The 17,023-nt window shown below is 39.1% G+C and overlaps 1 protein-coding gene across 3 annotated transcripts in view; it reads right to left on the bottom strand.

Annotated features, from left to right (window-relative positions):
* EXOC6B (exocyst complex component 6B) overlaps nucleotides 1–17,023 on the bottom strand; it is a 609,012-nt gene that overhangs the window by 176,924 nt on the left and 415,065 nt on the right. For all 3 annotated transcript variants that reach the window (XM_028116269.2, XM_088026464.1, XM_028116270.2), the window contains one exon: nucleotides 12,056–12,197. In XM_028116269.2, coding sequence (XP_027972070.1) covers nucleotides 12,056–12,197 — 142 coding nt within the window. The remainder of the gene's footprint in view (nucleotides 1–12,055; nucleotides 12,198–17,023) is intronic.

Here is a 17,023-nt window from a genome sequence, read left to right as displayed (position 1 = left end):
AGTTGATCAGCCAAAAGACAAAATTCATTAGCCATGGAGCTTGCCTCATGGAACAAATTATTGTCTCCATCATATTAAAAGTAATAATGACTAATTATCCTTAGATTTGCCCATGTGCAAAGCACAGCAAATTATAAAAAAAAAGTTTATTTTTCTGCATATGAACTCAAAGTCTATCATCAATCTTCTTACCTTATTGTTTCTCAGATGGAAGAGAGCAGAAAGAGAAAGCTTGTTTTAAAATTATAATTCAGAAAGATGAGGCTGAAGATAGAAGCTAGGGGATCTGAAATTAATGATACTGAAACACACAAAATGTCCTTCAATAGTCTACCCATAGGTCATTTGCATCTTCAAGCACTATACAGACCCTGTGAAAAGAGGCATCTGTTATTTTCATATAATCCAGAGAGATCAGATTTAAAATTTTACTAAGCTCAAATTTCCTCTTTTTGTCTCTCTTCAAACCTTAGATTCTTCAGATGGCTCCCTTTTAAGACTTGAAGAGGTACCAAATGCTTAAGATACAATATGAAAAGTGTCCTTTAGATAAAGTAAAAAATATATATACTTTAATGGGAAAGGAAATCAATTCTAAACTTTTCACAAGAATCCCTTAGGAAATGGTGCCATTTGTTACAATGATTTAACATTTCCAAGATTTCTTTAATTTCGTAGAGAGCCAACTTCTCTCCTTTAACTCTATTTCCACCAGTACTCATGTCCCGATAACTGAGTTTCCAAGAGATGGATTCATACTCTTTAGTGTCCTCTGAAATTCAGGACTGCTTAACCAACACGTTTCATCATGGTAACTCCAAGTTTGCCCACGACCACCCTGACCTCTCCACAGGCTACCTAGCAATGCTTCAGGTCTTCACTATGCAGCTTGACTTTCTTCCTAAGCCAATGTTATCCAAAAGTCAATAGTATGAAGCAGACTCTAAGACAATCCTGCCTTAAAGAATTATATAGAAAGTGTCTTTGAGAAAAAAATTATTGACCTATTCCAGTGGTCATCGAATGTATAAGAGCCCCTGATAGCAATCACTCAAAGCCTGCTCTCTGCTTCCACGTACTCTAAGTCCCCTGGGGAACATGGCATTGTATATAACTATAATGAAAACTAATAAACATTTAATATTTACCGATGTTAACAAATACGTATGTAGGATCTGTAAAGCCTTTCATATGCATTATCTTATTTAATCCTTATAACAACTCTATATGACATAAAAATATCCACATGATCTTCCCTCCCATACTAAATAATGCTATCTTTAAACAGAAATTTAGAAATCATCTAGCCCAACATTCTCATTTTGTAAATAAGGAGCCACAGGCCCAACCAGGTTTAAAGAATTCCCAAGTCCATACAACTAGTTGGTGGCAACCACGAGGTTATAATACAAGTTTCTTGGTTTCCAGCCTACTACTCTTTCTACCGATAATGACAGTGACAGTGACAATGAGGACGGTGGCTAACAGTTATTGAGCACTTTCTATGAGTAATTACTTAATCATCACAACAAGTCTATGAGTTACACCAACTGTAACTTCATTTCACAAATAAAGAAACTGAGGTGTAAAGGAGGAACTAAGTATGCCCAAATTGCTAACATGAAGATCTAGGTTTCAAAGGCCAATCCGTCTATCATCTACAATTTTAAATTACTATGCATTACCCAGTTTATATATTGCAAATTGAGTGTTGGTGGCAAAGATGGCTTTATAATCCATAGAGGTTGGTGGTAGGATATATGTACTGAAGTTGCCAATCATTGCCCTGCCAGGTGTACATCCTTCTAAAAGAATATTCCTTAGGATTCCAACTATATCGCAGGCTGTGTTGCTATGCATATCACATGACATCCATCTGAACTACTTCCTACTTGTACTGCCTCCCATTCTCAGAGCTGACAGAAGAGCTCCAGAAATGGAGGCCGTTGCTAATCAAGTCATTTTTATTCACTCAATAAATATTTATTAAGCAAGCACCATATGTCAGGCACTGTGCTAAGTGCTAAGGAGACAGGAACAATCAGGGCAGACACAATCCCTAACTTAACTGAGTTACTGTTTACCTTTTCCTTGGATTCTATGAAATGCATATATTTAAAATAAGCTTTCCTTTATTTTTGAAGTGGTATGAAGAGATTTCTGTTCCTTGCAAATAAACACAGCCTAATTAAGACAGATTGTTAGGGACTGAGCTGGCCAACAAAAGACTCTGGAGAAAAAGTAGAATGTTTGAAATTGGTTAGCAGGTGATGGCAGGGAAAAGGGCATTGAGACCTCCCATCGTTTCCCAGGAAGTCAACAGTCTGAGGAATGTGGCAGCCAAGCTCATAATTAAGGCATTATCTTAAGTCACCGGGGAACAACTTCCCACTGAGGGTGATGCTTTGGAGGACTAGGCTGTGCTGCCATTGATCAATTGAAAGAAATGGAAGAATATGAGTCACGTGAAAGCTCTGAATAACACTGGGCAAACATGAAAATGGGGCAAACTCTGGTCCTTGCTAGAATGTGGAGCTCAAAACTCCAAGGAAACAAAGGACCGTCGTGAGGCTCTATTGCAAGAAAGAATTCCCCTCTATCTGCAGCTGGAGAGCTGAGTGGGTTGAAAATGAAGTGCATAAATTGATCTTTCAAGTTATGAACTGATATACCAGCTGTCTTCATAATCTCACCATACTTCCTTGATAAATGCAAGAGTACGGCAAGAAATTGTGGAACCTTGCTCCCCCGGCTTTCTCCCGAATGCTCTCCGCCATGTCCTCCCTGCCAGAGAAGTAGCAGTCTGCTCCACTATATTCCATCCCTTGTTGAATTGTGCTCTGTGACTTGGATCTAAACACAACATGGGCTGAAAGGGTGATATGCAAAATAAAAGTAAAGAAGAAACGAATTCTATCGAGAAGGAAATGTAAATAAGCGTGTTCTAGGGACTCAGCAAAAATAGGGCAAACGGTGGGGATATGCATTTTGCATTACTTATTCAAGGACGACTAAACATAATCTTGACTGACAAATTAATTACTATAGGGCATCTCCCTGAAGAGGCTTGATTGAATGTACGAGCTAGCAGTTATTTTAACAGTTTGCTTGGTGGGCTGATGCAGATTGCGGCTTAGCACTGGCTTAGATGTTATTTAAGGGCCAGAACTCCCTTCGCATAATATAAACTTCAAAGGCCGCAAAAGAAGAATGATATAGTGCGGATGTGTTACATATGCTTCCCTTATGTTTCTCCCCAGAGTCCTGAGGACTCCGTTCTCTCTCCCTCGCATCAAGAAGACATAGGTAAATGAATTTCTGGAGCCCTTTCTAAGCGAGACTCATGTGTGAGTGACCAAAGCTAGAGAATTAACTACATAGAATGGGAGTCAAGGATATGTGGGCTCAAGTAGTGCAGAAAATCAAAAGTGAGTGCATTTATCCCAATTGGCAGTTGTTTGGGCCTGGCATTTAAGGTTCACAGAGATCGCGTTCTAAAGATTCTTTAGTTCTGAAACCCCAGTGGCAAAATCATAAGCAAGCCTATTAAGGTTTGCCTGATCAACATTAGCTAAAACACATCTGAGTCTGTATCATGAAGGGACTCAAAGCCATTTATTTTAGTGAGTATATACAAAGATACTGAAATGTTAAAACTTCTTAGGAACTACTGGATCTTTTGAGCTAAGACTAATTCTTTAGGGATGCAGAAAGCTATCTGATCTTTCAGTGAGAGTGCAGACTTATGGAGGGTAAGTGACAAATGGCGTCTGCCATTATGTTCTATCATAGTAGGCTTAGTGAGATCATGGATTTACTTTGAATTTGTTTTCCAAAATCCTGAGTTTCGGTAGATTCTCCACATTGGTTTCCTGACCTGTAAAGTGAGGGCTAGTATAAGAATGGTGTAATGGAAGACTTTGGAGCCCTTCCCCAAACAGTAAACCAAGGCCAGATTAACTTGACCATTAAAGAACTGAGAGAATTAGGCAAGGTGCATTCTCTCTTACCTTCTGGTTCGAGGGCCCAGTTTATTCTGTGCAAAAGACTGATGGGTCCTGGAAAATGGACTCCTCTAAATTTTAAAAGATTCAATTCCTGCTGCATTTCTTTGCAACCAAATGTGCCCTGGATTTGGCTTAATTATATTATACTTTTAATATACCGATCTTTTGAATAATTTAGGAAACTGAGTAGGTAACTAAAAACTGAAAACATTTAACATTATAAACCATATCACAGTGGAAGTAGGAAAGAAAATAAGAAAAACGCAAAAAAGCATATGGGTAAAGAAATGATTAATGTAATAAATACAATTTCCATGGCTGTTTATAAATGATTTTATATACATTATCTCATTTCACTTCCTAACAATACTGTGAGACAGAGCAGAGATTAGTATTTCTAGTTTATTGATGGACTCAGGGAGGTTAGATGAGTTGATTCATTCATTTTCATGGCTTGAATTACTGTGCAGAAACAGGCTGAAGCTCCCAACTCATCTCTATCATGCATCTTTATACTGCAGCAGCCTTATTACTGGTCTCGATGGCTCCTAATAAATGCAAAGTCCCTTTTAAAAATACAAATGTAGGGGCGCCCGGATGCCTCAGTTGGTTAAGTGTCTGCCTTCGGCTCAGGTCATGATCACTCGGTCCTGGGATAGAGCCCAGCATTGGGCTCCCTGCTCAGCGGGGAGCCTGCTTCTCCCTCTGACTCTGCCGGCCGCTCCCCGCTGCTTGTGTGCGCTCTCTTTCTCTCTGACAAATAAATAAATAAAATCTTAAAAAAAAAAAAAAGAAAATCTAATCAAGTCACTCTCCTATCTAAAATCCACTGTTTCCCATTGTATTTCCAGCTTCCAGGTACTCTGCACGGAGTAGGGGGCCCCACATACATTTGTTGAATAAGTGAACAGATTACTGAATTAATGCTGTAAACAAGTAATTCAGCTTGACTATGAAGCTACACCTCTTTATTTAGAATGCACAAAGAGAAAGCTTACGAAATTCCAAATCCAGACACAGACTGACTAGGAAGGACATGAATGATAAAGCAGCCCAAGTTTGGCTAAGGAGGTGAAGTAAAGGCTATTAAGACTTGCTAATATTTAAAATCCAGTTTCTCTGCCAGGTTCCAGGGCTCCAACATCCAAAACCAAATCTAAGACATACAGACAGATGGAGGTGTAAGATGAAATCTATACAAAGCAGAGATACCCAGAGGTCACTGTCAATTATGAAAGGGAAAGAATGTTTTCCTCACACCTCCTGAATTCCTAAGAGCCTCCACTTTAAAGGTGTTTGGTTTAGTAGTCCTTCAGGAAGAATTACATTAACAACAACATTCCTGTTAGATAATGATGCCCTAAGCATAGTTACTATTTCTTGTAAACAGCTGAGCCGCCTGACTGCTATCTTACAAGAGCATCACACTGAGAATCGGAAAATTGTCGGTTCTGGACCAGACCTTTCAGGATGACCACAGCAGTTTCACAGACAGCTACCAAAAACAAAAATGAATTTCTTATGCCAAGTAAAAGGGCATCTCCAAACCTACCTGATTTATAAACTGTACACAAAGGTTTGAGTGGCCTGCAAAAGACCTTCTGAGAGTTCTGGATATTTATCAGCTGCTGGGCTGCTCCTGCTTATGATAACAGGAGAAGCCACTCCTTAATGCACAGTTAGTGTTTTGCTGGCCGTGAAATAAACCCTTTCGTGCATGCTCTTATTTAATTCTGACCCCATCCCTGTAGTATTAGCTACTATTATTACTCCTGTTTCATAAATGGGGTGTGAGAGGTTAAAATAATTGACACATGGCCACACTAAATCTAAGTGGTGACTTGAATCCATTTGGTTGAGCTGACTCTGAACTCTATGTTCTTAATGACCACACTAAACTAGCTAAATTTCTCAGGCTCAAGGTAACATATACAATTCCTCTATATCCTTGGGATCTATGAAAATGGCAGCCCAGGCCTGAGAGTCAAACATTTATGGTACATTCACATTCTACCTTGTCCAGAGTTTGATTCCTTTCAGGACCTATACAGTTCTTGCAAGGACTCACAAGACAATAGAGAAAATACTGCATGCACACACCACTGGGTAGAAAGATGTAAGTGTTAATTATCTTGTCATTTGGGGCGGCTTTTATACGCCTCTGTATAGTTACTTGAATCTTATGTATCATTTCTTTAAGATTTTTTATAGACCACTGAGCATCTAAAGAAAAAAAGAATTAGGGGGATGGTATAGCAAAAGGCGTAGAATAGAATTCTTTCTTTTAAAGTAAAATAAGTGTCCATGGAAAGTTTCTTGACAGATAAATTACTGACAATCAGAAATGAAACATTAAAACTATAAATCGATGAACCTTAGCGGTTCCACAACATATGGAGAAAAAAATTTCAGCGGTAATATGGTTATCGGAGCCACTGTCTCAGGCCCTACAAGTGTTGGCTTTGAGCTGATCCTAAGTCTGAAAGGCTACTACCGGTATCAAATGGCCTTTCGGATACAGTCCCGGCTCTCTGGAACCCCTCTGGCATGGTTAACAAACTCTCTTCGGTTTCCACCCTCTCATTAAGGGGTCTCTCCACCTCCTAGCCTTACCTGAAAGCTAGGTCTCTGCTAAGGATACCAGTTTGCCTATCTTTCTCTCAAGTAGAAGCTGCTCATTCTTCTGTGTAAAATGTCCTCCAGAATCAGGCCACAACATGGGCATTTTCCTTACTCCCCAGTGCTCCTCCTAGACCATCACTCCTCTTCCTCTAGGCTCGTATATTTTTAGCCTTATCACCTCCATTCCCCTTTACCTTTTAGCTCTGACTAAATGCAGTCATGTAGTCAGTCCCAGTCATTCATCAGACTTTGTTGTTAAACCAATGACATTCGTTGGTTGGCCCACTCCAAAGCCCTGTTCTTCCCTTTCTTTGTATCAGAATGAGGTTCTAGTCTTTCCTCAAAACTTGGAAATGGATGACTTTATACCCAGTATTAAAAATCAATTTTGATTGGTCTAGCCAATCATTATGTTTTTATCCTCCTGGTAAATAACTGGTTAAGACAGAGGCATGTAAAACAATTTGGACGAACTAGATGCAAGGAATCGGATGGATGATTTCTAGAAAAAATTCTGTGGCTGCTGGATATTATCATTTCTGAATATAATCCCTGTAATTATACTTATTTCTGAATGATGAGAATATGGTGATTTTTATTTTCTCTTTGTACTTATCTTCCCCCCCCTCGAAATTCCACAAAAAGCAGTTTCTGTTTCTGCAAAATATAAAATTTTTAAAAAGCATGAGAAGATGTTTGAGTCTGGTACTGGTCATGATGGAGTAAATAGGAAGAGGACTCACCTTCCCACCGGATAAAAAAGAGAAAACAAAAAACCCCTCAAAAATGGACAAAGCATGTAAAGGAATGTTTTTAGATACTAGATGACAATGAGTGCAAGACTGTGATCTCGGAAAGAAAGAAAACCAACCAGGGAAGCATACCCAGAGGCAGTTTCCAGGCTGTGATGCAAAGCGGGCATATGGAGGGAATCCAAACAAAACATGGCCATCCGAGTTGAAAAGTCCCAGATTATGGTCCAGAAATGCCAAGGCAACTAGTATTTTCAGGGCCAAACACCAGAGTGGTGGAAGCTACAAATGGGAGGACTCAGGAAAACTGCAGAAGGGTCCCATTGAATACTTGGCTGAGTACTAATCTGGGCATGTCAGAGAAGAAACTACCCAAGACTGGGGAAAGTACCACCAGAAATAAACAGGCCAAATAATTTATGGAGCTTTTACAGAGATGGGCATATTTTCTATTCCCACCAGCCAGAACTGAAAGGTCTCCAGATACCTGGGACATCAGGTAGAATCCTTTGAAAACCATTGCTTTAGATTTGGGGTTTATAAGACCTACATAAAAAGTGGCTCTGAACCCGATGTAAACTTAACAGCAAGTCCTTGAAAGATTCCAATCAATCCCACGTAATGTAAATGCAGGTCACAAAAAAAAATCTAACACTATTTAAAGGAATATAACAAAATACAGCACCAATGACATAAAATTTAACATGTCAGGCATCAGAGCTTCCCCAGGTGGTCTCCCCAAAGAAGCTGATTTGGGTCTCCTCACATCATGGAGGCCTCAAGGTAGGGGGACATCTTAGGCAGCAGCACTGCCTTTTATGATCTAGCTACCCAAGTCACAAAGGCCACTTCTGCCATATTCTGTTGGTTATAATCAAGTCACAAACTTGCCCAGATTCAAGAAAAGGGGAGTTAATGACCTGTCTTAATAAGGTAGTGTGAAGATTCTAGACAAAGATGTGTCTATTGCTATAGACCTCTTTGAACAATGTAATCTGCCTTGTAGATCTGAGTCAGCATCGAGTATTGCCCTTCAACTGGAAAAACTACCTTTTAAATGAGTTGTGGTGCAAACGTGGTAAACAAATTCTCTTAACTTCTCTTTATGTGAAATGGGTTTTATCTAATCTTGATTTGGGAAGGACATGTTTTATAAGACGTAGAGTTTTAGGTTCACAGGCCTTTTTTGTTTTTCTTTCCTTTCAGTGCTTTGAAGACATTCTACTGCCTTCCAGTTTCACTGTTTCTGATAAGAAGCAGTCATTTTTATCATTGCCTTTCATTATATAATGTGTTTTTTTCTTCTTGGGATGCTTTTAAGATTTTCTCTTTTATTTATTTTTATTTTTTAGCAATCTGACCATAATGTACTTCGGTGTGGCTCTGTGTTTATCCTGCTTAAGATTCGTTGAGCTTTTTGAATCAATGGGTTAATGCTTTTTATCAAAACTGGAAAAAAATTCAGCTACAGTTTGAAGTGTTAAATATATCTATGTGCAGATTTTTAAAGGCCCTGTCTGCTGTTTTCCACATTTCTGTTATCAGTGGGCCTATTTCTATTGCCTGTCTTTTCTTGTTATGGGTCACATTTTCCTGTTTCTTTGCATGTCAAATCTTAGCTTTTTGCTGTGAAATTGTTGAGGCTATGTGGTTAAGAGTCTGAAATTTTTTGTGTTCCTCTTCCTTCAAAGACAGTTGAGTTTTGTTTTGGCAGGCAGTTATTTTATTGGTCGATCACCTTTATCTTGTTAAGAATCAATATTAAATAGGCTTTGTTAGGGTGGATCAAGACTGGCTCTTATTCTAGAGCTTGAGTACTCTTAAGGCCTAACTTTTTGGGGTCTTACTGAATGTACAAGATGATTAGCTGGTCTCTCAACTTTGGTTGGTCAGAATTCCAATGTCTCTTAGCACTCTGTGACCTGTGGCATTCCTATTCAACTCACAGACCCTCAGTGGCTGTTCTCTGCCAGGCCTCACAGGCTTTTACCCTGCACATGGCAACTTAGTTTTTGACCAAAGACTCAAGGGCTCTCCGATGTAGACCTCTAGAGCTAAACAATTCCTTGCTCCCTTGTATTTTGCCCCACAAATCCCAGCTGCCTCACCAGCCCTTGGGCCAATCTCTGTTTCTTGTTTTGTTTTGTTTTTTTTCTGTGTAAAACCCTGCTTTTGATTTGGGCTCTATTTTCCTGGGCAGCTGTTTGGATAGTACCCCCAGACAGAAAATGAGAGTGAATGTTAAGTTTACCTTATGCATTTCCCTTTTCTGAAAGATCACAGCTTTGTGCTGTCTACTGCCCAATACGTGAAAAGAATTGCTTTATAGAGTTTATCCAGTTTTACAGTTGTTTATGGCAGAAACAACATTGATACCTGTTATTCTGTGGTGACTGAAACTGGAAGTCTCCAGTAAGTAATTAATTAAGAACAGCCTAGTCAATAAACCTTACTTTCTAGCCATTAAAAGTCAACCAAGGGAAACCAACAGGCAGTAAAAATTTAAAAATGGGGAAGAAGTATTAGCACACTTTTAGAATTTTCCACTGATTTTCTTCGAATCAGAAAAAAAAATTTCAAGTTGTCATAGCATTTTTGTTCATTTTCATTTCTCACTGACAGCACAATGAACACCAGGACACTCTTTATTTCTTCCTTCTCTTTCCTTAACAGAGCTAATTTTGTGTTCAGCTCCAAGGGGATGATTCATGATGAATCAACTATCCCAATAACGATGGTCCTCTGTCACTTTGCCAGATAATCTCGTGGCCTCCCTTAGAGCTGGAGGTGATCACATAACTGTTCTATTACCAATGAGACAGACAGGGAAGTTTGTTAGGCGTCTCCTGAAAAGGTCTTAATTTTCTTAATAAAAGGAATAAGTGACAATGGACTCTTTTTTTCCTGCCTTGAATGTAAGTCTCCTCTTCTTCTTTTTTCTAATTGAAGTATAGCTGACATACGATATTATATTAGTTTCGGGTGCACAACATAGTGATTTGACAATTATATCATTACAAAATGCTCACCACAAGGGAGCCACCATACAAAGTTATTACAGTACTGACTATACTCCCTAAGCTCTAATTTTTACCTCTGTCGCTTTCTTATTTTTTAAGTAGAATTTTGTACCTCTTAATCCCCATCATCTATTTTGTTCATCCCCCACCCTCTCTCTGGCAATCACCAGTTTTTCTGTATTTATGAGTCTATTTCTAGGGGTTTTTTTTGTTTTATTTTTTAGATTCCACATTTAAGTGAACATATGTTATTTACCTTTTTCTTTCTGACTTATTTCACTTAGCACAATACTCTCTAGGTCCATCCATGTTGTTGTGAATGGCAAGATTTCATTCTTTTTTATGGCTGAATAATATTCCATTGTAGATATATGTCACATCTTCTTTCTCCATTCATCTCTCTGTGGACACTTAGCTTGTTTCCATATTTTGGCTATTGTAAGTAATGCTACAATAAACATAGGGGTGCATAGATCTTTTCAAATTAGTGTTTCTGTTTTCTTTGGGTAAATACTTAGAAGCGGAATTACTGGGTAATTACGTGATCACCTCCAGCTCTAAGGGAGGCCACGAGATTATCTGGCAATTACTGTGGCATTTCTGTTTTTATTTTTTGGAGGGAATGTGAGTCTCTTCTGACTATAATATATGTGTGAGAAGGAATACTATGTACAAAGAGGAAAAGTCCACTCTTAAGTATGGCAGAGGAGAGGGAGCAAAAAAGCCTGGGTCCTCTAAATACCATATAATTTCACTCATCTGTGGAATCTAAAAAACAAAACAAATGAATAAGCAAACAAAAAGCAGAATCAGACCTATAAATACAGAGAACAAACCGCTGGTTGCCAGAGGGAGAAGGGGTGGGAGGATGGGCAAAGGGGTGAAGGGGAGTGGGAGATACAGGCTTCCAGTTAAGAATGCATAAGTCACCGGAATAAAAGGCACAGCATAGGAATACAGTCAACAATACTGTAATGGTAGTGCATGCTGACAGATGGGAGCTGCGCTCGGGAGCACAGCATAAGGTACAGAGAAGCTGAGTCAGTATGTTGTACACCTGAAACTAACGTGACACTGTGTGTCAACTCTACTAAAAAAAAAAAAATAGCCCGTCTTTGATGACACCACTGAGCAACTAAATCAATATAGCAACTCACTGTCTCTAAGAAAGATAAAACCCATTTTTTAAACCACTCTGTCTAAAATTTTCTGTTTCTACCCATAATAGAAAGCATCTCTGACTGATAAATGCACACACACTTGTTCTGTAGATGAAGAAGAGTTTGCAGGTAAGATGTAGAAATAGTTTTAAAATATGAAAAAAAAGTGGCTGGGAACTGCACTCTTTTGAAGTCTTCGGAAGAATCAGGTTTTCTTTTGTGTGTATGAAATGCATGTCTGCCTTCTATCCCCCTCTAGATTGCACACTTGTTTAAGTGGCCAGAGATCTCTGTTCTACAGAGGTCCTACACCTCTGGGTGTTCAAATGAGCTCGCTGATGGACTATTTCTACACGCCCTTCAAATTGTCTCTGGCATCCAGGTATTTGTCAACTCCATCGGGAACAAAGAGTCCACAGACCTAATTTTTTTTCATAGAAGGGAGTATACACTCGGGTAAAACAAACAAGCAAAGGGATGGCTCCCTGTCTTACGTTCACATTCTCTGACATCCAAGTTGAACTGCTGTAATGCTCCCAGGGTGAGCTGTCTTACTTCAGCTTCCAGCAAAAGTTGCATCAAGGATGTGGCTAAGTGCTTGCAAGCTGACATACATGCTGTTTGGGCCACCTTTCCCTGAAATATAAGAGTGTAAATCATCGTGTTAATGGACCAAAATGAAATTCCAACAAAAATTACAAGAACTTATTTTTCAATTAAGGATTCCTTTAAGTTTTCTCATGGTATCCTCGGCATTCAATAATGTTGGATTAATAGAGCCTGGTGGCAATCATCTTAAATATTACCTTCATCACCATGAGTTATATAGCTATAACATGAAACTAAAATTCGTAAAGCCCAGCTCTTTATTCAAGAAGCACTTTTTTCCCAAATCAACAATAGATAAACAGTATTCTTTCCCCCCCTTTTTTTTTATTATGTTCAGTTAGTGGAACATATAGTACATCATTAGTTTTTGATGTAGTGTTCAACGATTCATTAGTTGTGTAAAACACCCAGTGCTCATCACAACACGTGCTCTCCTTAATACCCATCACCGAGCTACCCCATCCTCCCAACCCCCTCCTTTCTGTAATCCTGTTTGTTTCCCAGAGTCCAGAGTCTCTCATGGTTTGTCTCCAAAATCTTTTTTTTTTTAAGATTATTTATTTATTTATCTGACAGAGAGAGCACAAGCTGGTGGAATAGCAGGTAGAGGGAGAGGGAGAAGCAGGCTCCCTGCTGAGCAAGGAGCTCAATGCGGGGCTCGATCCCAGGACCCTGGGATCATAACCTGAGCCAAAAGCAGTTGCTTAACCGAGCCACACAGGTGCCCCTCTTTTTTTTTTTTTAAGATTTTATCTATTTGATAGAGAGAGAGAGAGACAACGAGAGAGAGAACACAAGCAGGGGGAGTGGGAGAGGGAGAGGGAGAAGGAGGCTTCCCGTGGAGCAGGGAGCCAAGCCGGTGGGGGGGTGAGGGGGCCTCGATCCCAGGACCCTGGGATGATGACCTGAGCAGAAGGCAGATGCTTAACGACTGAGCCACCCAGGCGGCCCTCCAAAATCTTAATTAAACTAAAAAGGAATTTTTCTGCAGAGAATAAATTTCAAAAAGTCCCTTCCAAAATGTCTATAATTCTTAAAAAATAAATGTAAACACCATTCATTCCTTAATTTATCTAGAAACCAAAATGCTTTATGATTTAACACATAAAAAATGAAAAGAACAATTAAAATTTCCTGAAAAAAAATTAAAAGGATGAATTTTGTTTTTTTAAAAAAATGAACACTGAGGGGTGCCTGGCTGGCTCAGTTGGTGGAGCATGTGACTCTTGATCTCGGGGTTGTGAGTTCAAGCCCCATATCGGGTGTAGAGATTACTTAAAAAAAAAAAAATCTTAAAAAAAAAAAGTGTTCCTCATCTGTACGGTTCTGTTTGTATGTTCCAAAGATCCACACTCTGGATGATTTAAGACAACAAATGGAAATACTTAAGTTAGGGAGTACTGTACAGGCCAACTGAGAAAGAAGTTGCATTATAAATGAAATCCACATTAAATGGCTTGCATTCAGTTAAACCCACTGGAGACTGGGAACAGGTAGCACACCAAGGAGCCAGAAAGTTCACCAGTTATAGGCTCTGGGTGAACAATCAGAGGGGGCAGATCAAAGATGTGAGAAGCCTTGTCTGTGGCTTTTCAACAGTGAGAGCTGGAGTGGAGTGAAGGAATGAGGATAAGCCTAAAGCAGATGCCCAGAAACAGCAGTACAGATCAGAGGCCAGAGAAAAGGGTAAGAAACTATCTCCTGGGCATTACCATACGCCCAAGATGTGCTACACTTAAGCAGCTGACATCTTATGCTATTTCATCTCATTCTCTGAATCACAGCAAGAAGCCGATACTCTTTTTTCTTGTAGATGAATGCACTAAGGTTTTCTGGGAAGTTCAGAAATTTAGACAAACTCATACAGCTCTTTGGTGTTTCTACCTAGTCCTAAATCTGTATCTTTCTGCTACACCATCACCTAAAAAGCAGTAGTAAATCTTACACTGTCTGACATGGAACCATGGAGCAAAACCTGGTCCAGATGATAACAACGTTAATGGGTTATCCAAGCCATAGACTAGGCCCACACAGGTAAGAGAGTGGCAGTTCAGGAGCCAACTTTTCAAATACCGAGTATTGGCTGTGCCTTTCTTTTTAATGTGTAGCCCAACATAATTATCTAGGCCAAGATAGATACTTAAAGAACCCGACAAGCTGAACATGGAGATGTTGTGAAAATCAAAGAGCTAAAAGCCCAATGAAGCTAGAGGCTGAAGAAGATAGCATTTGAAAGGCTTGTTTCAGCGGCCAAAACAGATTGCCAAGGAAAAGCAAAACTGGACTGGTAAAATGAAAATAAGATGGCTTAGCTTAGAGTCAGAAAGTCTCAATTTTTATTCTTCACCACTTATTGGCTGTGCAATGTTGGTTGATCCTCCTGACTCATTATTCATCTCAAAATAGTAAATGGCTTATTAACCTTAACATATTAACATGAAACATAGACTTGGCTTTCAAGTCCCGATCAATATATATCAATCAATAAAGCCAAATGCACTTATACATGATCATGCATTATACTACTCTTAACGTACTGAGTTATTTAACTGCCCTCCAATTACTTTATACCCTACTTCCCCTCAAGCTAATTATTTATGTCCAAACAAAATGATAATTGCAGAAATGAATGTGTTCATTGTTAAATATTTTGCCAACTCTAGAAAGCATTTTGGAACTTTGCTAATTCACAGTTTGCTACCCATTCCCCTTTTCACTTCCGGTTTCCATTACCACCAAGGTGTCCATAGGTTTTTTAAGAAAGGATAAACACAGACTCAGGCAATAACAACCAACACACTATGCAATAAAAATTGGTAGTTTCATCCTATTCATTAAGTAATCTTACTACGAAGCGGATTTTAAGAACATGCAGCCAAAATCTCTAGGACAGGGTAAGAACTTGGGACTTAGGAAAACCTAAACTGATGAAATGTCCCATAAACTGACTTCTGGATACCTCTAGGAACAGTTTCAAATCAACCTAATTACATCTAGGCTGTATCTAATGAAGCTGTAATAGTGCCAGTGTACGATACATAAGAATTAAGATAGAAGGCAAGACAAGATGAAAAATGAGCTAAGAATTATTATCATATTTTGAAGGAACCTGGGATGCAGGGTGATTTGAGTCACAAGGTCTTATAACTAGTTCAACAGGCAACATCATGTTGCCACTCAATGCTTCTATAATATTTACATACTCCAAGACAATCAATAAATATCACCTAAATGAACTGAAAGTCCACTACCAAACCACTTAAATATAAATAGTTCATACTAGTTTTCAATCCAGTTACAATTACTTTTTTTTTTTTAAGTTTGGGAAAGGGAGAGGAGTCAACTGGTGAGAAAATTCATGATGTTAATTCAAAGTCAGGCTTATGACCATAGTGAGAACCATCACTGGGCATGAGTCAAGACCCATGAAAATACTTTTTTGATTTTCCCCATGTAGCTCTTTGGTAACCAAATCAACTCACTTACTTCAAAAATATACCCAGATTTATATTCTCTAATTCAAATTATTCCTTCTACGTCCTACTCTATTTACTGTCTGTCTTCCTTGTATCATAATATTTTACACAGGGTGATATACTGCACCATCATATCATGCATGTACACTTTCTCGAAAAGCATACGGTTTGCAAGGAAAGAAACTATGGCATCCAAACTGTGCAAAGTAGATATACACTAATACCTAACTTTGTATCTCAGAAGTATCTGAGTCTCTTTACAAAAAGGGAAGAGATATCCACTGTTTCTTACACAAAGACACAACCAAACTCAATTAAAACAAATGTACAGGGGGCACCTGGATGGCTCAGTCGATTAAGCGTCTGCCTTTAAGCCTCAGGTCATGATCCTAGCGTCTGGCTCCCTGCTCAGTGGGGAGCCTGCTTCTCCCTCTCCCTCCTGCTTTCTCTCTCTCTCAAATAAATAAACAAAATCTTTTAAAAAAAACACAAATGTACAGAAATCTTCCAGACTCCTTCAAAGACCTACAGAAAGCTCAGTATTCATTACTTTCAATTACAATGTACTTCAATTACACAATACTAAGTGCATATCACCGAACACAAGTGAATAGAGGTGAAAAGCTTAGAGAAAGCATCACCATCATCAATCCCAACCAATATCTCTACCACCATCACCAGAGCAGCTGCCTTGATTTATTAAGCATTGACTATGTCCAAATTTTTTGAAAATATTCTCACATAATTCTCATAATAACCCCATGAGGTATTTAATCCTTGATTTATAGATGTGAGCAAAGAGGGGTTAAGCTATGGACTATGTCTTGTAAGTGGTGGATCTAGGATGTGAATCCAGTCCTGTCAGACTTCAAAGACTTAACAATCATTTGATCCTGCTTCCCAGTAAAGGGACTTTGGCAGTTGCTACATGTTTCTGTTGCTCTGTAACATGGGATAAGGGAACGAAGAGGGCAGGAAGATACAAATCACACAAATCTGAAAGGCCAGGATACTGAGCGGGAAGCTTTTTCTCCTTTCCTCATCAAGGGAAAGCTGAGTTCACCTTAGGTATTGAAAATGGACTCCAACCACAGCTCTCTGTCAACCTACTGGGATCAGACCCTGAGTCCAAGACCACCAACGATCTTGTCTTACTCACTGGAAATGGCCAAAGCCAAATTTCTCTTTCTTTGGGTAATCTTAGCAAGTTTCAAAGTAAGACAAATGCAGAGTGCTAGGAACTCTGCTGTAAAAGAGAGTCGTCCTTTCACACCAACTTTCTTTTGTTTCTGCCTCCTGAATAACACTCCCTTGCTCACATGTTGGTTTGTCAAATCTTTCAGTATTTCACTGTGAAACAGGGAAAAGTTCAGACAC

Source organism: Eumetopias jubatus, unplaced genomic scaffold (assembly GCF_037043125.1).
Source record: "Eumetopias jubatus isolate StellerSeaLion01/CBP00866 unplaced genomic scaffold, mEumJub1_p1.0 scaffold_9, whole genome shotgun sequence".
In the NCBI taxonomy this organism is placed as follows: Eukaryota; Metazoa; Chordata; class Mammalia; order Carnivora; family Otariidae; genus Eumetopias; species Eumetopias jubatus.
The sequence above is the reverse complement of the archived record's forward strand: the minus strand, read 5'-3'. Positions and strand labels throughout refer to the sequence as shown.